Source organism: Thamnophis elegans, chromosome 6, assembly GCF_009769535.1.
Source record: "Thamnophis elegans isolate rThaEle1 chromosome 6, rThaEle1.pri, whole genome shotgun sequence".
NCBI classification, from domain to species: Eukaryota; Metazoa; Chordata; class Lepidosauria; order Squamata; family Colubridae; genus Thamnophis; species Thamnophis elegans.
Genome location: NC_045546.1, coordinates 39,263,028 through 39,288,562, shown reverse-complemented (window position 1 = coordinate 39,288,562; position 25,535 = coordinate 39,263,028). Strand labels below are relative to the sequence as shown.

Genomic DNA, 25,535 nt, shown 5'->3' with positions numbered 1-25,535 from the left:
TTTAACTCAAATATTTAAACATGTCGCCATGTTTTAATTATCAGGTAGAATTTTTTTTTTTACTTTTTATCCCATTGTAAGCTACCCAGAGTCACTGTATCACTAAGACGGGTGGCATAAGAATTCCAGAAATAAATGAATAAAAATTAATGGGGCCCATATGGAACACATCCTTTTATGTATCTGAGGACCAGTTAGATCAGACTAACATGACAGAATCAACACTCAAAAAAGTTTATGTTTATATAAGACTACTCATACCTTTGAATTTCATCTGAAAGCTGAATGGTTGCCTATTAGCTTTCAGATGAAATTCAAGGGTATGAGTAATCATACAGAAAACTCTTCCATGTTTCAGGGTCTGGTTATTTGTGGAACTGCCTCAATGCTATTACATCTGCCTTTTCTATTAATTCTAGTACAACCGGCGTGATGCAGGTCCCTTCATTAAAATTGTTAATCTAAGACACCTCAGTGTAGGCGAAGTAGATAGACAGCTTTGAAGAAAATTGACAGCAACTGTTAGGAAAGTGTGAGCTTAGCTTGGGAAAACAGGAAAAGAAGAGAGAGAAACTCAAGATTGCTGCACCTTAATTTTATTTGGTAGAGGATAAAAGGGGGGGAAATGCTGATAGGTTTTCAAAAACCTGTTATTATAGCCCATATTCATTGAATGTTAACATTTCTATTATTGAGCTGGAGTACCTTGAAAGTCTGAAAAATATTTTCAGTCGATTCCTGATCTGTGGAATAGCATCTCCTCTGAGGTCTATACTCTCCTTATTCAGCCATCATTCAGGAAACCTAAAAAAATGTGGTTTTCTCAGCAGACTCTGAGGTAGAGTGACTTGTTTGCCTATTTAGTGTTAATGCAATATTCTTTGGTGTTCATGGAGATTCCTTCCTCAGTAATGTATAGTTTTTTAGTTATTTATAGATGTTCTTCTACTTGTTTTATTGTTTTACTCTGGTACATATCATCTAAATCACTTCAACAATAATTTGAGGCACCTTATAAATTGAATAAGTGAACAAAAAAAACCCCAGGCAAATAGATTATCAAAGAATGGCAAGAAAAATATTAAAAACTTTAAAATGCTTAATTCCCTCATTGTTCTTGAAAGACATCCTGTGCATTTCAGATTTATTTTGTTTCAGCCAGAATTTGTACCATATCTTACCTTTTTTTAAAAGGTCTGGTTGATTTGCTCCCTTTACAAACACAGACACACAAAAACAGGTCATCTATAAGAAAATCTTAGTAGACAAATTGCTGGCATGTAATCTTTCATCAAAACATTTCTATGACTGCAATATGAAGAAATCTAAGTGGTAACCAGAGTTGCTTTTGGTAAGATGGGTGGCTATATAAATGCCATCAATCAATAAAATAAATAAACTGTAGAAACTTGAAAAAAGTTCTAAGTATAGAAATGCAAAATGGTCTGTAAATACAGAAAACACCTCCTTTTTAAATAAATATATTAATAAATTAAATGTATTTAAAATCATGGTTCATATCAGAAAAATTGGTTCAGAAAGCTTATTTTTTTCCAGATGATTCACATTTCTAAAATTTTCCATCGACTTCACATTAAGCATAACAAACAAAAAATTCAAATTCATTCCAGGAATTAGTTGTTTTCATATTATTTAAGAATGCAATAATTATATAAAATAGATTTTTCATATGTAATGGAAAGTATGCACTTTATCATAGTAAAAAAAAATCTATGTCACTTTTATTCAGAAAGGTAGGAAAAGCTGTTAATATAAATTAAATGTATTTCCAAATATGCCTTAGCCAAAGTGGTAACAATATAGTAAAGGCAGCTATAAATCAGCTTCTTTTACTGTCTGTAAAAATTATAGCTCTTTTAATTATGTAAATAAAATAAAGTGTAAATTTGTTTTAGAAACACATTTACAAACAAAAGGCAAATGAAAGAGACTTTGTTTTGGCTGGATTAATATTATTTTTTGTGAGTTTTATTACATTCATTTTTCGTTATAACCTTAGCAACCTCAGACCTTATTCAAGTATTTATATTTGTAGTCTATCCCATCCCAGAAAACTTTGTGAAGCTTTTTTTTAAGTAAATACTCCAGCATTAAAAAGATTATTCATTTAAGGAGCAAAACCTACCATGCATATTTCTCATAATTGCCAGAGCCAGTCCATCATTTAACCTAGTCTGTGTAAAAGGCTAGTTTTTTAAAGAGTGCTCGAATATGGGCATGATAGAACTCATGTGGCTCTATGCATAGACAACACCATTTATAACAAGAAGCAATCCACATCTATGGAGACCGAATGTGTGTTCCATTTATGCATAATGTTACAAAGGATGCACATTTATTCATACTTATCTGGATATTATTCATGGTTTCATTATATATATAGTGTTATATTTGTGCTGATAAATAAATAAAGGGAGACTAGTATAGATCTATTTCAAGCTATTTAGCTCTCATCAGCTAGCCATACCCTTACTGGGATTCGAACCCAGGGTATGGCTAGCTGATGAGAGCTAAATAGCTTGAAATAGATCTATACTAGTCTCCCTTTATTTATTTATCAGCACAAATATAACACAAAATGTGTAACAAAGGCAACAGTAAAAATATTGGGTTTCTGTCATGATGGACTCGTGACGAGCCGATTGACAGATAATGAAAGCTGTTAGCTTCCTTCCATAATTGGGGCTTACCAGGGGTTGTGACACTAAATATATATATGTATGTATGTATGTATGTATGTATGTATGTATGTATATGTATATGTGCACACGTACGTACGTACACACACACACACACACACACACACACACACACACACACACACATATATATATAAACCACCAAAGAAGAGGCTTGCATTCCCAACTCAATGGTGTTAAAGTCAACAAGAAATTAAAAAGTGTTAGGATGGAGCCACAAACATAGCCCACCAGAGGTCATCCACAAATCCCTACATGCTATTAATCACATCTTGGTGCTATAACACAGCCTAAAACAAACTGGAAAAGTTCAGAGATCATCTGTTTCCTGCAAGGCCTTTAGGATTGCATACTACCTTCTCTACAATTTTCATAAAAATGGAAGGATAATAAAAGTTATAATCTACTACATTTATATAGTAAGATGCCTGACTCTCAGTGGCTCTGGGAAATTGGACAGCATATATGATTGAAGACCGAACAATTGAACAATTCCATTGCATCCAATAACAGCCTCGTGAGGAGAAGCCGAATCACGATAGCACCTTTCTCTTCAACAAAGAAAAATTCACTATTAGCTTTCGTTCCTTCAGATTCTGCCACTATGTTACATTCTGGATACAGCAACAATAATTTAATTGATTTTTAAAATAACTATCCAAAATTGATAAAATATAATCAGTATTCAGAATTTGGAGAAATAAAAAATAATGCACCAAGATTTACACAGATGAAAGTCACTTATACTAAATGGCTAAATTCGTCAAACAAAGCCATGATTTGTTGAATAGGCCCTAGTGGCTGGCTTTACAAAGCAGGTAACGGCATTAACCATGATTTTGAACCTTGGTAGTTGAGTCTAGAGAGTGATGAAAACAAAAGGAAACAAACTATATTACTATTTAGTGCTAGAGGTGAGCTTAGTACCAGGGTCAAACTAATTGGAACAGCATTTAGGTATTGAAATATATATACCGTATTTTTCGGAGTATAAGATGCACCTTTTTCCCTCAAAAAAGAAGCTGAAAATCTAGGTGCGTTTTATACATTGAATACAGCATTTTTTGCCTTCTGAAGTCCTGCTTCTTCATCAAAATGGCCATGCATAGTTTGTAGGAAGCTTTCAGAGAGCTCCTGGGTGTTGGGAAGGCAGAAGTGAGCAAAAAATGGGCCATTTTTGCCCCTCCCCCTTCAGCTGCCAGGAGCACTCCATAAGCCTCCATAAGGCTATACATGCAATTTTCTTGACAAAAAAGGCCCGTTTTCAAAAAAACAGGCCATTTTTGCTCCTTTTTGACCTCCCCCCCCATGGAGCATTCTGCAAGCCCCCCCGCCCAAGGCTATTTACAGCTTTTAAAAAATGGGCCAGTTTTTGCAAAAAAAGGGCCACTTTTAGGAGGTTTGCAGAGTGCAAAAATCCCCCCCCCTTTCGGAAAGCTCTTTAGTTAGAATGATTGATGAGAATTAGATTGATCAAGTGCTGTGCCAGCAGAAACAAAGTCTTAAGTGCTGCAGATTGTCAGCAATTTCCTTCTCCAGCACATGGATAAATAAACTTGGAAACATCTACCTACCTACCTACCTACTCACTCTCTCCCTACTTACCTACTGTATTTCTCTCTCTTTCTCCACCTACCTACTCTCTCTCTACCTAACTACCCACTGTATTTCTCTCTCTCTCTCTCCCTCTATCTACCTACGTACCTACCTATTCTCTCTCTCCCTACCTATCTACTGTATTTCTCACTGTCTCTATTTCTCTCTATATCCCTCTACCTACTAACCTACCTACTCTCTCTTCCTACCTACTGTATTTCTCTCTATATCTCTCTATTTCTTTCTCTCTCTATCCCTTTATCTACCTACCTACCTACCTACCTAACTACACTCTCTCTCTCCCTACCTATCTACTGTATTTCTTTCTCTCTCTCTCTCTCTCTCTCTCTCTCTCTCTCTCTACCTACCTACCTACCTACCTACCTACCTACCTATCTACTTTTTTTAATTTGCCTCTTCAAAACCTTGGTGCGTCTTATACTCCAGAAAATACGTATTATGAAATATATACATTTCTAAGAGACTGGAAAGTTCTATTTTTAACAATAAAATAGAAATATGGATAAGTACAGGAATTTTTTCACTTAGACTAAGCCATTCATATCATATCATATAACATCAAATCAAATCTTTATTATGGTCATAGACATGTTCTACTAGGCAAAGCACACTAATACAAAGGTAGATTATGTAGCATTTTTTTAAAAAAATGTTCATATTCCATTACACTTCCTGCTGCTCTTTTAGGCGATTGGAGAAATTTCTCAGAATTGCCAGTCACATTTAGTCTTCATTTTTCTAAACACAGGCCACTGATTTATTCACACATTTCATTACTTTTATTTATTTAATAAATTTATTTAACCACCCATTTAACAATGAAATTCTGGTTGGAGAATACAAGATAATACATAATATACAATCAAATCAAATCATGGTGTGCAATGTTTCCAACAATAAAATCTGATTCCAACAATAAAATCATCCAACAGGTGAGCAGGGACTGAATCCAAGATGCTATTTACAAATTTAATGCAAATTTCTAAATCAAGGCAAAGTATAGATGAATAGATGATAATTTTTGGACACACCAAAGCTAAGTTTACAATTATTTACCTCCCTTTTTCTTCTCCCAAATTTTCATTTACTTCTGTTTTACGACCATATTCTTCTTGCCCTAGCTGAATTATTATAGACTTGCTGAAAAATAGTGAACTCTCTTTAAAAATCTGAGTCTTAAAGGCAAAACGAATTATGCAGGCTGTGTCAGTTTGCATATCCTAAAAAATGTGTTCATAGAATTAGATTTCTTGGCACGAATTTCAGACTTTTAAATGAATATGCAAATTTGGAGTTTTGCCCAGTTCCCATAGAGTCCTTATCTTCTTGTTATGGAACTGCTTAGTGAAAGGAGAGATGTTCAGTTGCATCCAAAAAATGTTAATCCCTACAAAGGATAAACAAGAAAAATAGTTAAAATGGTATCTTGGCACTGTGAAGTAATCATTTTGACACTTTTCCTTCAAAATTCTATGATAAAAGCAAAGCAAGATCACAGCTGCAAGGCAGAGAAAAATTCCAGCATGAGATTTTGGAAAACCACTATCAGCCAGAGCAGACAATACCTGAATAGATGGCAGGCTACAGAAACTTCATAATGTTTTATGCACATTGGGAAGTACTTATGCGACTACACAATCTCATGTAATTCTATTTTGGCTATCTACAAACAAGAGACAGCTATCTGTCACTTTGGAATAAGCCCTAAGATGTGACATATTATACAGTAGTCAATTTCTTCAAAAGTGAAGGGAACATTTTATTTTATTTATCTAGCTGCCATATTTAAGATGCACCTTTTTTCCTCAAAAGAGGCTGAAAATCTGGGTACGTCTTATACATCAAATACAACATTTTTTGCCTCCCGAAGCCCTGCCCCTTCACCAAAATGCCCATGCACAGCCTTATGGAGGCTTTCAAAGAGCTCCTGGGGATTGGGGAGTACAGAAATGAGCAAAAAACGGGCTGGTTTTTGCTCAATTTTGCCCCCCAGCCCCCAGGAGCACTCTATAAGCCTCCATAAGGCTATGCATGTAATTTTCTTGACAAAAAAGGGCCCATTTTTGTGAAAAATGGGCCATTTCTGCTCGTTTTTGCCCCACCCCACCCCCCGGGAGCACTCTGCAACACCCCCCCCCAAGGCTATTCATGACTTTGTTTTTAAAAAAACAGGCCCATTTTCGTGAAAAATGGGCCGTTTTTGGAAGGTTTACCGAGTGCAAAAACTTTTTTCCCCCTTTCGGAAAGCTCTTTAGTTAAAGTAATTGATGAGAAATACATTGATCAAGTGCTGTGCCAGCAGAAACAAAGTCTTAGGTGCTGCAGATTGTCAGTGATTTCCTTCTCCAGCACATGGTTAAATTCACCTGGAAACATCTACCTACCTACCTACTCACTCTCTCTCTCCCTACCTACCTACTGTATTTCTCTCTCTCCCCCCTCTATCTACCTACATACCTACCTACCTACTCTCTCTCTCCCTACCTATCTACTGTATCTCTCTCTCTCTCCCTACCTTCTCTTTCTCTCTCTCCCTCCCTTTATCTAGGTAACTATCTAACTACTCTCTCTCTCTCTCTCCCTACCTACTGTATTTCTCTCTCTTTCCCTACCTTCCCTCTTTTTTTAAAAAAAAATGCCTCTTCAAAACCTTGATGTATCTTATACTCTTGTGCGTCTTATACTCCGAAAAATACGGTAATTGACATTGCCTCCATTTTTCCAGAAATGACTCTGGGTAGTGCACAACTATCAGATGAAACAACAAATGTAAAAACAATAAGTACATCAAATCTAATCGATTTGATCTGATTTCAAATGTAAAAACAACTATAAAATATAAACATCCATATTAATCAATATCATAACAATCAAACATACAAACCATAGGCGAAAGGAGGATAATGACACTCAACAATGGAACCATCTAAATAAGACTTTAGTTCCCTGAAAGTCCCAGGCCTGATAGCCAGGTCTTGAGAGCTTTTTGGAATGTCAAAGAATTAGAATTAGAATAACGGTGTTGGAAGAGACCTTGGAGGCCTTCTAGTCCAACCTCCTGCTCAGGCAGGAAACCCTATATCATTTCAGAAAAATTATTGTCCAATCTCTTCTTTAAAATTTCCAGTGTTGGAGCATTCACAACTTTTGGAGGCAAGTTGTTCTACTGATTAATTGTTCTAACTGTCAGGAAATTTCTCCTTAGTTCTAAGTTGCTTCTCTCCTTGATTAGTTTCCATCCACTGCTTCTTGCCTGTCTTCAGGTGCCTTGGAGAATAACTTGACTCCTCCTTCTTTGTCACAACCCCTAAGATACTGGAACACTACTATCATGTCACCCCTAGTTCTTCTTCTCATTAAACTAGACATACCCAATTCCAGCAACCGTTCTTTATAAGTTTTAGCCTCCAGCCCCCTAATCACCTTTCTTCCCTTTCCCTGCACTCTTTCTAGATAATATCTTTTTTTACATTGTGGCAATCAAAACTGGATGCAATATTCCAAGTGTGGTCTTCCCATGTGGTATTAACACTTCATATGATCTTGATTCTCTAATTTCAAGGGAGGGAGGGGATATTCCATAACGCAAGCACCATGGCAGAGAAGGTTCTGATTTAAGGATTAAGATAAAGGATTTTAACTACAAATACATTGAAGTGGTTCTGATAAAAAGGAGAGAGAATTCAAGTTTGTGCTATGTGTCAGAATCATAAATCACAAGTTCAAAAATATTACTTCAAAAGTTATATAATATAACAGCACTTACTAGGGTACAGCGTTAAAATAGTCTTCTGGAGTCACAGTTTTGATTCCACCAAAGAAGTCTAGAAGCCAGATGTTGATGATGTTCAGTTTGGCAAAAAACCAGTTATGCCCTACAGGCCAAAATGCCATTTCAGGATGTCTACTGAACAGTGCTGTCTTTGCAAAATCAGCTTCTGTACCATTCTGAACCTGAAAAGTTTTCAACAATATGAAAGACAATAAATTAATTAGCCATTATATTTTTCTGCAAGCCTTCTCAAGATTGGACAATCCAGGGCATAACAAAACATATAACTAGAATTTGAACAGCTGTCTGGACTCAATCCAGTGGAATTGTTGACTTTGAATTGCAGCCTCTGTGCTTAGCTAACAGTCTTACAACCAACAGCTGGACAAGTCGAACAGCTTTAGTTGCACAGAAAAAGCAGCACATTCATAAAAGCAGGACATGTGTAATCATTTGGTCCTGATTACTGTTTGGATGACCATGTAGTGGCTAGGAACTGAATATTTTAGGACTGGATGGTGGTTAAATTTGTTTTTAAAATTGTACTAAATCATTTTTTTAATAAATGATCAGGTTAGGATACAAATTGTACATGATAAAAATTTATATCGGGTAACAATGAGAAAAATTTGAGAAGAGCAGTGTGGCCTTTTGCAAAGTTTTGCCCTTCAGCAATCATTGAAAAAATGTATGGAAATGAGAAAAAAAGTTTATTGTTCATTTGTTGATTTAGAGAAAGAATGTGATAAAGTTAGGATTTATTTACTCAATGTTTTATGTGAATATGGAGTTGAAGGTTAACTGTTGAATGCAATAAGATAGAGATAAAGCATGCATGAGAAGAAGTGGAATGCTAAATAAATGGTTTGACACTGAGCACAAAGTAAGTCAAGGATGTGTACATGTATCCATATTTTTATGGATATATTTATAAGGAATGTTTGTGGTAAAGGTTGGCAGGCATTGTGAATGTTATTTGTACTTTTCAATGCAAAAAGTCACATATTTGTGACTGAAAACTGAATGATTTGCAACAAACACTAAGTATACTGTATTATATGAAGCAATGCAGCATATGGATATGATAATGCATCAAAGAGTAAGGTAGCTATTTTTAATAGGGAGAATAGTAAATAGTTTCAGATTTATATTAATAGTGAAAATATTGAGCAGATGGATGAATTTGTATATTTTGGTAGAATAAGATAATGGAGGGGTATAATTAATGGCATTGAAATAGACTAGAATTAGTTGTATTTCTTTTTTTTTTTTTTTTTTTTTTTTGTCCTTATCTCACATCTTATTTCTTTGGATCACTGTCTCTTACATTCTGGAATAATTTTGCCTATTGCAAATAATGTTATGGATATGGGCCACAGGTTGCCCACATCAATTTAAAACACTGATGTCATTTGAACTACAATACTATAGACAATTTCTTTCGAATAATTCCTTCTAGACTCACTTTCTCTACTACCACCTGGTTCCTTGAATTAAGTCTCAAATGCAAGGTTCCAAATAAAGATTAAAACAATATTGTTTTATGTGTTGTTTATTTGTATAATTATGCTGTTTTATTGTATTTTTTATGAACGTGTTGAAAGTGTCAAAAGTATCTTCTGACGGCAGCAATTATATGCCTACATAAACAAGTTTTGCCACAATAAAAAGGAATAAACATGTTGTAGTATAAAGTTTTCTAGGCCAAAGATGATTTTCATCACCTGCCAACTGGGAAAAAGAAAACAATTTCTCTCTGAAATCTTAAAACTAGAGAGCAAACAAATATCCTTTTAGCAATACTCTATAATCACTTACTCAGTAGTTTGCCACATAATTTGCAAAGCATTGTGAAATGATTCAATTCCAGCAGCAGAGTCCCATGCATGAGGGAAATAGCTGGGAGAAGACAATGCACTGTCCTATGTGGCTATTTCCCCATCACAAAATAAGAAAGTCCCTTCATTACATCAGGTCAAATATGTTTATGTGTATATTTACTGTTAAATATGCAAACTCAGGAGACATAGATTATGTTGACACCAATGTTTAAAACACACTATTATGAGAACTATTTTCTAATTCCGAGCTAGAATTTACATATATTTAGTCTTGTTACCAGCACAAATATTGGCTTACCTTCTCAACTACGCCATAGAAGATCACATGGGCACATAGAGGATCTTGGGGATCATAACCTTGCTTCTTGCAATAAGAAGTCTGTGCCAAGGACATGGTTAGGGAGGCATTTGCATTCACCTGAAATACAAGAGGTAAATTGGGTTTAATCAAAGTTCTAGCTCATTGAGTAAAATAATGCTAAAGGATAATTTAACATATAATTGTCAAAGGTAACATGCCTAAAAACACTTGAATTTGCTTGTTTCATTTTCTATTTAGTGTAAAAGTTTAAAAATCACATGATGTTGACTCAGCCTTTTCTATAGGCACAAGACTGAATTGTGACCTCTTAAAATATTCAAACAAATTTATTTTTGGGGAAAAAGTGAAGTTAAAGCAGCACGTGATTTAAATGTGTAGCATTTTACATTTGCTGCTTCAATATTAACACAGATACAGATTACTAAATTCCAACAACATGCTGAGTCATGACTGAGTATATTATCTGTGGAAAATGTCTCCAGGGGTCATCTGTATTGCTGGAGATAAAAAGACAGCAGCACTTTTTCAAGATACTGTCCTTCAGAATGAGGAAAGGACAAGTTAGCCTCATGGTCCAATAAGCACCATAAAATTTCAAAAACATATTTAGAAATACAACCCACATTGTTGAAAAGTTTCTTTAGGTTCTTCATATTTCGTACACCACACAACAGAATGCTATATTTTTCTTTCTCTGTCAAAGAAAGAACTTTATAACCATCTCCAATAGCTCTTCTCTGACAAATTATACACAGATGACAGAGTAATCAGTGGACTCTATTTCAAGAACAGAGTTCCAAAATGTACAAGCCTATCCCAGATGAAGCACTTTTATTGGAATCATTACAAATGTCACAAATAGGCAACATGTTTTTAAGATCTCTAGAACTCTGTCTTTCTTATTATCTATGAAAAATGTGTGAACATTTACTATTAAATCCAGCTGCAATATGTGCATAAAGTTCAGATATAAGTAAGATAACAAAAGATAAACAACATTTAGAAGAGCTTGTAATATTCACTCAAGGTTCTAATGAGCAAGAAGTCACTGAACCCTAAATGTGCATTGTTCAATAAATAAATGAATAAGTGGAGTATTCATTATCAAGACTTTTTAAAAGCATTATCCAAATAAAACAAATCTTTGGTTTATGTCACTTCACATACAGAAAGAACTAGCAGAGATGGGTTGCTCCCGGTTTGGCCCGGATCAGCCAAACCAGTAGCAGCAGCAGTGCTACTTGTCCGAATGCCTTACCTGCCCGGACGCTTCTGTGCATGCGCAGAAGCGTCACACATGCACGAGTGCGAATCAGTAGTAAAAAAATTGGAAACCCACCACTGGAACATAGTAGAAGATCATGTTATTTATAGAACTTTGTTTTCTCAAGTACGCAATATAGAAGTCAAGTTGACAGACACAGCTTACTTGTTTAGACATGCATTTCTTGAGAATTTAAGATTTTCACAGTCTTACAAGCTTAACTTTAAGTTGATAATTATATTCCTACAACAAACAAAATGTGTACAAATTCTATATTAGAAAGCATTTCAGAGATATTGCTGAGCTCCAAAACAGGAGTGGATAGTTTCAAAATCTTTATTCGGGTCTAGCAACATACAGAGTAAGGCTGTCACAACTTCCTGCATACTTCAGCAGGGAAGAAAAGACATTCCATGAAGATCAAAGTAAGAGGATAGAAATGTTTGTGGCATAACCCTCATCAACATATAGGAAACTATCATTAGAAGGTTTTTCCTTTGCTGCCAATCACAAGCAAGCATTGAAAAAAATGCACTATAAAATACTGACAATACTTGTTACCATTATATTAAAGAAATAAGGAACGACCTGTAAACTAAGATAATTATGTATGTATGTATGTATGTATGTATGTATGTATATTCATAATGGAAAAATCTCCCTCTCTCCCCAGTTCTCTCCTACCTGCCTACCAATTTTTCCATACAATGAAAGACAAATTGAAAAAAGAAAAGAGAAAGAGAAAAAATGCAAAAAGATGAAAAGAGAAAAGAATTAAAGTTAGAATAGCTTCCTATCTTCTTTTCAAGAGACACCGTAGACACAATTTTATAATCCCTGTTACTAAGTGAGACAGTTGTTAAGTGATTTGTCAATTTACAATCATTTTTGCCACAGATGTTAAATGAATCATTGCAGTTGTTAAGTTAGTAACACAGTTGGTAAGTGAATTGGGGTTCCCTATTGACTTGCTTGTCAGAAGGTCACGAAAGGTGATGCATGACCTTGGGATACTGCAGTCTTCCTAAATATGAGTCGGTTGCCAAGCATCTGAATTTGGATCACATGACCAAGTGGATGCTGCAATGGTTATAAGTATGAAAAACAGTCATAACTTTTTTCAGTGCCATCATAACTTTAAATGGTCACCAAATGATCTGTTGTAAGTCGACGACCGCCTGCATTGTGTCATATGGATATAACAGAGACATCTTTCAATGAAAATAAATCCAAACAGCAACATTAAAAGGAACAGTGAGATATATCTTTAGTTTGTTCCTTCTGGAAAAGCAAGACAACATAGCATATTTAAGCCAGACCAGATACCATTTTTCGATGCATCTGCACGATAAGATTCTCCTACAATATCAATTGTGAACGAGGCATTGCAAACTACAGAAAATGTCATATTCTTACAAACTTCAAAAATCAGGTTTATTTGTTGGTCTTCTGGCACTCCAGCATCAGCTGAAAATCATATACATCCTATTGAGTTAGTTTTCTCATTGGAAACTGATTGCTACATCCCTACTTCCCAGTTCACATTGTAGTCCAGATGGGGAAAAGTTCACAAAAATGCAACCAGATTAGCATACTGGTACATCCATCCCAGAGTTTGCAGCCAAATCTTGAATAGTAGTCTTCTTAAGGATTACAAGCATGGTTTTTAAAATTGATCTTCATCTATTACCTACAGATCAATTTTCCTTTGCAACTATCCCCTCAGAAAGGCTGTCTTGCAAATCATAGATATGGAAGTGTCCAAATGTGTTCGCTGAATCATCTGTAACTGAATGTGAGTTTGCCATTGTTTCATCTAATTATCTTCAAGTATTATTTATTTCCCCTTGAATCATAAAAATTTCTATTCATTTGACTAATAGTCCCTTGAAGGCAATTTAATATTTAATTACCAGCTGAATACCTGTACTTCATGACAAAACGATGTGATTGGACAATGCAGGATAAATCCGGTTTACTCCAGTTCAATCCGTTGGTGGTGGTCAGTGGTGGTCAGTGATTGAAACACATAAGGGAATATCGCTCCCACTGCCTTGAGTCCGGAAGCAGTTCCATAATGGGAAGGCATAGACTTTTGGCAAGATACCAACATTTAGTACCATAAGGAGCCCCAGACCATTCCTGAGTGAAGGAGTGGAACGTCTGCCAATTTGAACTGAGGCAATAGAATGTGAGGCAACTGGAAGTTGGAATAGAGTTCTTTTCAAGTGGGGAGGGGGAGTAGAATGTTTAACCCCTTAGCGTCAGAGCATGTTAATATAAGGCAACTGGCAGTTGGAACAGAGGTGGGGAGGAGAGAATTCCTCAGAATCAGAGTATGTTAATTACCGTATAAGAAATACTAATGATCTGATGGTCATTTCGAAAAATCCTTTCTTAGCGAGCACCTAGAAGCCAAGAGGAACATATGTGACAAATTGAAAGTTTGTAGGCTTTACAGTTCTGGAGATTTTGTGATAAGTGGTATTTGGCTTTTATATATGTAGATTAATATTCAAAGTACAGACAGGTTCAGTTCAAAGTAACTCAAAGTTTCTCTACCCAGCATTTGCTAAGAAACTAATAAAGTAGTGATGAGCTAGAAAACATTCTGCCTATGTTATCTGCATAGCAAACATACCAGGATCACTGTGGATTTTTCCCATCCCATAATTCTTATTAAGAATACTGTGACAGAGCACTCTTAATGCAATTTGTTTTAAGACCTGACATAGACCATAGATAGCTGTGAATAGATTTCATTCTCTCCAGAAAATATAGATGGGCAAAGATAATTCATTCTTTTGTCCTACCATGATGTAGAGAGCCCCCTGCCTCTTATTAAAAACTGTACGTGACTCAATTTTTAAAAATCAAATTTAATAAATCCAATTTATTAATATTTATCAATGGTCACAAAAGCAGAAATTGTGGATGATTTAGTGCTTTTTTGCAGGGAAAAATATTCTTAAAGTAAAAAGAAGAAAATAAATCCGTTAAAAAAAAATCAAACTTGCCTTACATAGAGTTGGCTTGTACTCACTTTTTTAGGTTAAGTGAAGATTATTTGAGAAGGAGGAAGGTCTCCAAACAGGTATGTTTTCAATACGTCTTTTAATCTTTGGTTTCTATGAAATTTCAGCTCTTTAGTTTATTACATTTGGAACCTTCTTTTTATGGTTCTATGTTTTAAATACTTATACTAAGGCAAACCTAGCTAAGTGATACATCATGATACTCTATTAGCGTGTATGAAACTATTTGGTTTAATAATCATTTATTAAATATATATGTTGCCTGACTCCAGTGTCTCTCATTTATTCAAATTTACTGATCACAGCAGTCAATTAATAAAAATACACCTACACTTAAGTATAGTATGGCATGACAACTACATTTAAACACACACCTACACAGAGATTACTTCCAATTACACTATTATTTTAGAACATGATGAAAGACAAAGGAGAAGAATGGATAAGAGTGAGGTCAAAAAATTCCATATAAACTCATCATAGAGTTTTGAGCTACCAAGAAAGAACTGAAAGGAACTCTATAGAATGGCTTGTCATATCGTTATATGTAAGGTAAATGACACAAGACTCTAGTAACAGCTAGCTGAATCCCCTACAGATTGACAATTTCTCATATCGGTAAAAAGAATGGACCAGTTAAGATTATTGTTTTAAACAATCTTTCCTGGAAGTGGATCCAAAATTCTATGTCCTGGTTCTATAAGAAATCTGATTTGCAAAAACCTAATGCTGTGAATGTTCAGCTTATGCAAAATATGTGCATATTATCCTTCTATTACAAAAATGTTGGTCTTCTCCCTAATCCTTTTTAAGCACTGACATGACATCCCTAAAACTTCATTGCTCAGAAGCAGAATATGTATTTTTAATACTCAGCCATGATCATTGTAACACTCTACAGAAACAAATATCACTGTAGCTACCTACATTCACACATTGCACTATTAAATAAATCCATAGTTTAGTATAATAGATAAAGTGACTTATGTGTTTTAATATAATGTACTAATCTACCTATTACCATTCAGTCAACACTGCTTAAAATATGGCTTAGCATAACTGGAGGTAGTGCAACTAAACCATTGAATGCAGATAAAAGTATATGTTATTGAGATTTAATACAGAACAGAATAAAACTATTGATTTGTGTTGTTTTGCAATTATATTTCTACTTTGTACAGCCTAAAATTCAGTCTATTTTATTGTGCTCAACTATAATTCCAAGATCCTTTTCACAAATCTTATCCATATTTGTACACAACTTCTTTTTCATAAGATCTTTGCATTTGTCCAATTTAAAAATTCAGAATCACCATCAGAACCTGCTGTTTATCATACAGGATAAAATATGTCATGTCATTTCTATTTTGTTCTGCAAGATAAATAGCCATTCTGAAAAATAGGCTTTGCTATTTAAATTGAAGGAAAAATTAAAACACCTTCTTACCACTACAATAGTTACAGTCCATTCCAGACTCCAATATTAAAAAGTGAAACAAAATCCCATCCAGTTTTTCATACTATATCGGAGTCTTGAGCCAGAAAACTGGCATGAAATTCCTGCTCAGCTTGGGGGTTGAATTATGATTGTCAAATCTTTACATTGCAATTCTTATGTCACAGGCTTATTAACTAAAACACAGAAACATATAGTATGTACTAAATGGAATAGCCACAATAGATGACATAAAAATCTGTTATTTTATGCTGAAAAATAATTCATGATTCTTTTTGCAGCATCTTTTTCAAAAAGTCAAGGGGTACATATGGCGTTGTCTTTAAAACTATGCTCTCTTAGCCACAGAAAACAACGTGATTAGATTTAATTTGACCCACAACTCATTATAGCTTAATCTCAAAAGTGGAGCGCATTAACCTGCTCTACAGAGGAAACAACTAGTTGTGTTAAATCATTTTTGGTAATCCGGACGAGTCTAGTCTTTCTCATAAGAAAACGATAAGTGGATAGTTCCCTAAGAATTGACCGAAAATGCTGATGGAGGAAACTGCATTTTCTTCTTTTACGACCATGCCGGGCTACACATTAGAATCCCAAACCAACCGGGCACTTCTTTCAAAGGGAACGTACCCAGGACGAAGCAGTCAGCCACCGCTCACCTTCAGGTCATGCACTGAGATTTCCAGGTCCGTCAGGTACATATAAGGGACCCCACTACTTTTTCCCACCGCCCCGTCACTGACGGAGAAGACATTGGCGAAGGGCTGGCCTCGCATCGGAGGATCCTGCGTGGAGATCGTAGCCAGCGCGCCCCAGTCACACATATGGGCCACGAAGCGGGCGACCCGTGCCGTCTCCTGGTGCGGGGGGATTGCGGTCACTCCCGCCAGCAACCACACCAGCCGCCACATCTCACCTCCTTCACGAACACTTTTGGAAAAGATCCCTTAAGACTGATAGGAGGAACCGGGCACTTAAAAAGCTAGGCAGCCCCGCCCTCCTTCCGCGCATCCAATAAAATACTTGCCTGCTTCTGAAAGTTCCCACGGAAGGAGGGTTGCTAGGATTTTCATCCAATGGCAGCTCAGATTACCCCCTTTTAACCTAACTAATGGCGGAAAACATTGTGGACATAGCTACACATTGTGGGCGGGATTATATTCCTATCCACCAATGATAATAAGCCTTAAACTTAAGTAAACGAAACGTGTGGCTAGGTAAATAAGGAGGAAGCGATAAAGTAGATTTCCTGTTTGACTGGATATATAAGTGTCTTCGTAGAGAGTGGTTGTGGCTGTATTTGCCAGCATGCCAGCATGCTAAAAATAATTAACAAACGAAAATGGCTATGTTTTAATGACACATTGCTGAATAATCTAGACAATTAATGTTAGCCTGTGTATTATGTGAACAGTTTGTGTAGTTTGTAATTAAGTGAGCTGTTTGAACCTAAAAAATCATTAAAAAAAAACAGTTTAGCTAATCATAAGTATTAATGTAACTAAAGCCATTCTAAGGCAAAACATACAGTATAGTTGGTTTATGCCTACCTACTGTAGCTTTTAATTATAGTTCATTGGTACATTTGGGAAGTTCAGCCTAGCAAGTAAGTTTCATAAGAATATATTTGTTAATTTCCATAATGGAAAAGTGAAACAAGTAATACTTCCCCTTTTAAAAATAACCATTTATCTGAAGTGATGTAGTGAGTGCTATTTAGAGTATATTAGTGGATAATAACATGCACTCTGAGTAACCCCTCTGAAGCTACATTATGTTAGAGGTTAGTACTTTGATGGACAGCACCACAGATTCCAAGGCTGATGATGGAATTGTCTTACAATAGTCTACAACATTGCCAAGAAACTACATGGATGCAATTACCAAGTCTTTGGTGTATTTTTAAAAAATCCTTCCCAAGACTTAGTAGTAGCTTGGGGCATTGACTCTTGAAAGAAAGCTGACTAAACTGTAGTCTTAGTATCAATAAATCCTATTGATTTTGGAGTGGGAGGTTGTATTCTTAGGAGATAATCAACTGCATTAATTTAATTTAAAATGCTTATGCCTGTGTAACCCACCCACCCCCAACAATTCTTTTTTTTTTTGTAGCAGGGGGCAAGAAAACATCCTAAGGTGGTCTGAGACTGTAGACTGAAGGAAAGCTCACTGATCATGGAAAACAGTCTTTCAAGAATGACATGACAAGCAGTGGACATTTAGCCAATTATCAGTTCTTTACAAGTAGGGGCATTCCACTTGCTTTCCTCTCTTCTCTATTCCTGTTGTATTATTTCTGTAGATGTAGACTGTAAACCTGAATAGAAGAACTGGTTTGGTTCCAACATTAATAAGTGGCTTGTTAAATGACACCTAGAGTCAAACATCACCCTAAGCCAGTGATGGCGAACCTTTTTTGGCTCACGTGCTAAAAGCGGGGGGAGCGGGGGGGTCATGTGTAGGCGTGCCACACCCATAATGCTATGTGCATGACCCCAGCACATATGAGCACACGACCAGTGCTCCCCCCATTTTTGACGTGTTTTTTTCACCCTCCCCAGGCTCTAGAGGCTTTATAGGCGCCTGATAAGGGTGAAAGCAGCCCCCCCCCCCCCGAGGCGCTTCAGGAGCTTCCCTGAAGCCTCCAGAGTGCAAAAAAATGGCCTTATGGGCAAAACAGAAGTTCAGGAACATACTTCTGGTTTGCTTGTAGGATCATTTTTTGCCCTCTGGAGCCTTCAGGGAAGCCTCCTAAAGGCCCCTGAAGCCTCCGGAGGGCTAAAAATGGTCCTACAAGCAAACTGGAAGTACGTTCCTGAACTTCTGGTTGCCCATAGGGTTAGTTTTTCATTCTCCGGAGGCTTTAAGGCAGCCTCCGGAGGGCGAAAAATGATCTCAAAAGAAGGCTGAAGTCAGCTGGCTAATGCACTCATGTCTGCTGGCCAGCTAACAGGGCAAGCCTTGCGTGCCCTGACAAATGGCTCTGCGTCCCACCTGTGGCACACATGCCATAGGTTCGCCATCATGGTCCTAAGCCATAAAAAGAGGGAGCAATGATTTCTTATTCTCCTTGTGGGCTGCTGAAGAAAAGATACACTTTACAATGTCTCTAGAAATCTACAGAAGGATAAAATAGGTACCTTTGGCCTTAAGACTCTTCAATAACCTATTTGATCCTTAAACTGGCAATATAAAATTTGCTGGAAGTACAATATGGGACATCCCAAACCTTCCTCAGGAATGCTTGGGAAGGCATAGGTGCATTCTGGTTTGACTGTCCATGCCATAAATCATGGTTATAAATTGCAGTGACTGTGTGAATACATGCTAAGCACAAATCAGTAAAAACTACATCATTGCTTAGTGTAATGTGTATACTCTGTTTTCTGTTGTCCCAAAGGACAAAAGTAAATTTAATGAACTTGAGTGACTTACAGTAGCAATGATTTCCTGCAGAACCAAAGAATTCCAGAAAATGGTTGGATAAGCAACCATCACTAAGATTTTCCTGCCTCATGCAGGAGTTTGCCCTAGATGGCTTATGAAATCTTTCCAGATTTTGATTCTATAAAATGGGGCATCATTTTAATCAATTAGTTTAATATAAAATAAATTATAGGTCCAGTTTTAACAGATATTAATAGCTTATTTTTTAAAAAAAGTCATCAGATTTTTATTTTCTTGGAGTGATGCTCCATTATTAGATACAGTAGTAAGTATGTCAAAACCTCTGCACATATTTTCATCAGTAATATTACCTAGCAACAACTTTATCTTGCATAATCTCTTCTACTCCATTATCACAAGAGGGTGCTATTTCCATAGTTTGGAATTTCAAAGCAGAGTTGATACAAAATACTGTATTCTGAATAAATGTGGAACAGTACCTGGAAAGTTTACCTGGCTTCCCATTACAAAAGTACTTGCAGGCAAGGGAAGAGTTACTTACTTTCCAGGAGAGGAACGAAGTTAGTGAACAGAAGAAAAAAAATGAACTGAAAAGTTAAACAAATACAGAATTTCAAAGACCTCCTATTCTCTGTCACTGTTGAACAATTATCTGTGGCTAAGAACCACATTTTCCCTGTTCCTGAGTATTAGACATACATATCCATTAATCAGAGATTGTATATATGATCATGGAATTGTGCCCACCCTCCATCTTCCCACTCAGGCAATGAAAGAAAAGTTTTTAGTGTTTCGGGATTATTGTTAAAACTTTATTATGACCAAAAATAGTTAGCAGAACAAAAGAAAACATAACCTTTAAAACCAGTAAGGAATATGGTGTTGCTGCTTCCATATATTTAAGCAATCAGCATAAATGGATTCATATCTATCAAACAGAATATTTGTTTTCATGTTCATGTGTGCGTGTGATAAGAGATAGTGTACACATTTCCTACCCTTTTCTGATGATCCCTACAAAAGGCAGAATGGTAGTCCATGTTGTCAGTGCCTCGCTGATACTGTTTCACCTTCTTCACCTGGGAATTGCCTTTTCAGTGTAGTGGGGAATAAATATCAATATGCACCTAACATTTAGGCTGCATTTATATGTTGCGTTTTTTTCTTTTTCACTTTGATTTATTTTATATTGGCTTTCCTCTATTATCTCTTCTACTTTTCAAGCAGTTCTAAGCTTCTTGAGCAACTTTTAAAGCCAAATGAAGCTTTGAAATAAAATAGGCCACAGCACATCTATTTTCCTTCAAGATATATAATTGTACATTCCATTAGGGATGCAGATTTCATGGCCATTGCAAAATATATGCTGCTACATTGCTTATGAAATTTATTCTGCTATGGCTAATCCAGCATTCTGAAAACTTTCTCACTGTTGGATGCCAACCCTATCTGGCTAATCTCCTTCCTCTGTCCAGATATCAGCCCTTTAATGGAAAGCCAAACTTCTCTCTGAACAATCTGTTTCCTTTGTGAGTTGAGCCAGTCCAGCCCTTGAGTGTGACAGCAATGTTCCGTCATAGAAACATCTGTCTTCTTTCAGATACTATTGTTCTTGTCCTGGTCTTAATGCTCCATTAGGCAATATAGTTATAGATTGCTACTGTATCTGGCCATGTTCAATGGAATGAAATATTTGATGTTTCCATCTTTCCTCTTCCCCATCTGAGTTTTTCCTACCTGCTCTACAGAAAGTGCAACTTATCTATTTCTCCCATAATCAGCCTTTTTCCCCCTTGTAGATTCTTTTTCTTTCTCTAGGAAATGCTGACTTATAAACTATCAACTTTCTCTTTATGTGCCAATTCATTAATATCTATGCCTGTCTCATCACTATTTATGGTCAGTTAGACAAATTCTGTGCATGTGAAAGGTAGTAAATTACTTTTTGGAATTAGACAGATAAAATTGAACTCTAATATACTCTTGTGTGAAAGTTTCATATTTAAGAGTATTACCATTGTAATCATCTATAGCAAACATTTCATCTTCTTTCATAGTAATTCAATTAAAAAGTAGATATGTTCCCACATATGCAGTGAGTACAGCCAAACATCTTGCTGGCTATAAATTCTGAAAATTGCAGTCTCAGCAGAGTCAACAGAAGCAGTCAGATTGGACAAAACTACAGCACGGTATTCAGAGTTCCTCTTTAATATGCTGGTGTAAAAATAATATGCATTTTAGAGCAGGAAAAAACCTTGCTGTACACTAAATTGGGTGAGAACAGATTGTATGCAAACAATGTATTTTGTTCTGAGGACAGCTTTCTGTTATAAGTAACCTGGTTCCTTCAAAATTACATTTCAGGAATCTGTCAATGCTCTCTGTACTGTAGAATTGTTATGTTCCAATGTACTTAAAAACAGTTGCTCAAAAGCAGCAAAATTTTCTAAAGCATCTCTACTAGCCTCATTTTCTTCAGATAAATACACAGAAAGCAAGTAATTTTTTTAAGATGCTGTTACCTAATCTTTGGGCCCAAAAACAAATTTCTCATACTACGAACAGCCTATATTCATTTCCTGTTGGGATTATCTGAGAAGGGTTAAAGATTTACAACACTCAGGTCAAAACAGGATGTTGGCTTCTGAGTTCATTAAACTAAAAAATGCAAAGCTCTTTCTGTTACTGCATCTTCTATAAAAGTGAGGTTCCTCGCAGTTAAGCTTAAATCTGGTGACTTCATGGCAATGGTGACTTTTCTTGGCAACAGTGCAGAACCACAGGAGAACCCTAAAAAATTGCTCTATTCTTTTTTCAACAGCTTAGTAGTTCTGCTGCTGGCCAATGCTCTCAACATAGCAGCTGGTGTATCCTTGCTCAAAACATTATCCAATATGGAATGATTTCCAAATTTAATGGCTGTTATTATACTATTTCAGAAACATACCTGTTGAGCAGCTCATGATACCTTTTTATACTTTTATGCCAAATAAGCATGGCTGTGTGAAGTGAAATATACACTGGACAGTAATATGTTTGTGAATGTTTGCAGGTTTCTATTGTAAAAAATTTAGAATTATTTGGTCTATTGTGTAAAAACATAATAGAAGAATAGGAAAGTACAATAAGAAATTTAGAAAAAAAACCCTCATGTCAGTTTTAAGCAACGTTGTTATTTCCTGAAAGGTTTATTGCAGGGAAAAAGAAATTCCATATTCTCTTTTTGCCACTGATTTAAATATAGACCAAATCATGTTTTTGCATAAACTGTGCAGTTTCTGAAATTCAGAGTCTATACCAGTATCTCTGATGTAATGCATAGTTACAGAAACTCCCATGCTGTTAACCATGTTTGCAGACAGAGGGGAGAGAGGGAAATGAATCTGGATTTTAGGAAGAAAATGAACATTGGGGGGAGGAGTGTAAACAGGGAAATGAATTTGGATTTTAGGAAGAAAATGAACATGGGGGGGGGGGGCTGTAAACAGAGGAATTAGTTAGGGACTGCTTGAACCAGGAATAGGACAAAGGGGAATGAGACCATCAAGTGGCCATTCAGCTGAAGCAATAAGGAAAAGAAATCTAGTTTTGCTCCTTTTTTCAAGTGCAGAAAAAGAAACAAAGCTAACTGCACACAAACCGATATTATGAGATCAAATAGTTCCAGAAATGGCTTCAAACTGGCTTAAAGTTATCATTAGATGTGGCCTTAAAGTTAAGTTGGACAGGTATCAAAGACAATATCAAAGGGACATTTGTTGGGCATAATATAGAATCTCCTGCTTGAGTAGAGGTTTAGGAGACCTCCAAGATTCCTTCCAGCTCTGTTATTTTGTTAGATCACCCAGCTAATAGACCCAAGATCCCCAACTCCTGGCCCATGGCTCATACTGGGTTGTGGCTTATTTGCAACTGGGCCACAAAAGTGTCAGGCTAGCACGCATATGTGCATGTGCAGCTGACTCGTGTAAGTGGCAGGCTAGTACCTATGTGCAGCTCGACTCATGCAAGTGGTAGGCTAGTACCTATGTGCAGCTCGACTCATGCAAGTGGTAGGCTTGCACTTATGCATAGCTTGACTTGTGCGAGTGGCGGAATGGCACACGCATGCATGCACAGCTCAACTAGTCGAGTTGCGTGTACATGTGTGCACGTGCTGGTCCGCTCCCCGCATGAGTCAAGCTATACATATATGGTGGTCTATCATTCACGTTCCTCTCTTTCCCCTCACAGCTGGGCCATCAAGCCACAAAGATTGTGGCTCACTGTAATAGACTTCAGGAGACCTCAGGAGATATCAGTTTTAAAAAGGCTGGCATGTAGGAACCCAGTAAGTTAAGAATTGTAGTCCTCTAAGTAAATAGGGTAAAGTGGACACAGTAACAAAAAAATCAGACTATGAGGGCAGATAAAATTGCTCAACTGAATACACTTTATTTCACAGCTGTTCCATTTCTGCTTCTTTGTGTTTATGTTCTGAGGTTTAGTAAGAGTATATTGGAAAGAAATAGTGTCATAGTCACCATTTTCCTGATGCCATGTAAACTATGTTTGAAAAAAAGGACACACTTTTCCTTTCCTTGCAAGTATCATCAGCTGTGGAGCATATATATCTGTGATAAGACTAGGCCCATCCTGACAGAAAATATCCTTCTGATATTTTCTAGCATTGCTTATGTTCTTTTGTAATAAAAAGAAACACTGAGATGTTTCACTTGGAAGCGACCAAAGGAGATATTTATCATTTCCTCCCGTGAGAGGTTTGTTCTCACTGGAGATGTGTTTACTGATATCCTAGCTATATTTATTTATTGACCCTCTCTTCTCATCCTGGAATCCTCCTTTGCCCTTTTTTAGTCTGGTGGAAAATCCTAGGATTTAAAACTTTTCCCTCAGAGGCTACTTGGATTTAAATCAAAATAAAACCTCAGAAGAACTGCACAAACAACTGCATCAGTGGAAATTATCTTGCACCTTTGAAATCAGAGATATATTTGCCAGAAAGACAGCTGCGGCAATGACTAAAAGCACACACACCACCAAACTACTTCTGCTTGCATGCTGTTAAATGTTACGAGAACTTCGGAAATATCTACTTCCTGTTTACTACACATAGCCATTATTTTTATGTGTTAAATGATGCACATATGAAAACAAAACATAGTATTTTTTAAATGTGAGACTTAATTTAAAGATATTAAAACATAGAATAATCAATGCTCAAATGTGAGAGTCCTTTAAGTTTGAGGAAAGGTTAAGTGGCCCTTATGCCACCCACCCATCATTGAAGCAATAAATCACAAGTAATTTATTGACCTAAAACTTAGTGATTCTTTAAATGCAGAAATGGCTTTAATTAGCCTAATTACTTTGCGGAAAAGATAGCTATTTCCTAATTTATGATTAAAGTGCCACCACTAAACAGAATTGAAATGGTTCAGACTCAATTTTTTTAAAAGTTCAGCACATACTTTTTAAACGATACTTTCTGTTTCTTTTTCAATCAGACAAACAAGGAAGAAACAGAGGTTACATTATTTCTTATACCAGTGGAAAACATTGTTAGGCTAGACAGACAAGAGAAACTTTCTGACATTCTCCTGATCCCATTCTGGAAGCTGATTTGCTGGAGTGACATTTGGCAGAGGTGCAAAGGGTATTAAACATAACTTGGCATGTCTCCCTCTGTCTCTTTAAAGTTAGTCTTTCCCAATCTGGCACCCTCCTGATATGTGTGATTACAATTCACATAGCATGACCTTTTGCTGTCCTGGTAAGGAATTATGAGAGCTATAAATCAACAAAACTGGAAGACACCAGATTGAGAAAGGCTACTCACATGTGACCTAAAAGAACAGTTTGTAGAACACCAATTTACAGGATTTGCAAATATAAACATCTGCAATAAATGGCAATTAATATTGCCATGCCAAAATGTAGAGGTTTCTCTACCCCACCTTATCCTTCTTTAAGGTATTTGTATACCATCTGAGACAATTAAAAGATGGCTCGCTAAAAGCCTTATGCCTCATCTGTTGGATTATGGTTCTGGAATGTGGCCTTAACATTGCCTTAATACTTCAAACTAGTAAAT

The 25,535-nt window shown here is 36.3% G+C and overlaps 1 protein-coding gene across 2 annotated transcripts; it reads right to left on the bottom strand.

Moving 5' to 3' along the window:
* Nucleotides 1-5,397: 5,397 nt before the first annotated feature.
* On the bottom strand, nt 5,398-17,025 carry CREG1 (cellular repressor of E1A stimulated genes 1). Of its 2 annotated transcripts, XM_032220206.1 has the most exons (4): nt 16,690-17,023; nt 10,249-10,368; nt 8,104-8,291; nt 5,398-5,724 (listed from the first exon to the last, which is right to left on the bottom strand). In XM_032220206.1, coding segments are annotated over exons 1-4 (561 nt in total). In that variant the 5' UTR covers nt 16,942-17,023; the 3' UTR covers nt 5,398-5,723. The 2 variants fall into 2 exon arrangements, with proteins under 2 accessions (XP_032076097.1, XP_032076098.1); XM_032220207.1 differs by lacking the exon at nt 5,398-5,724 and having other exon boundaries at nt 8,103-8,291; nt 16,690-17,025.
* Nucleotides 17,026-25,535: the final 8,510 nt, after the last annotated feature.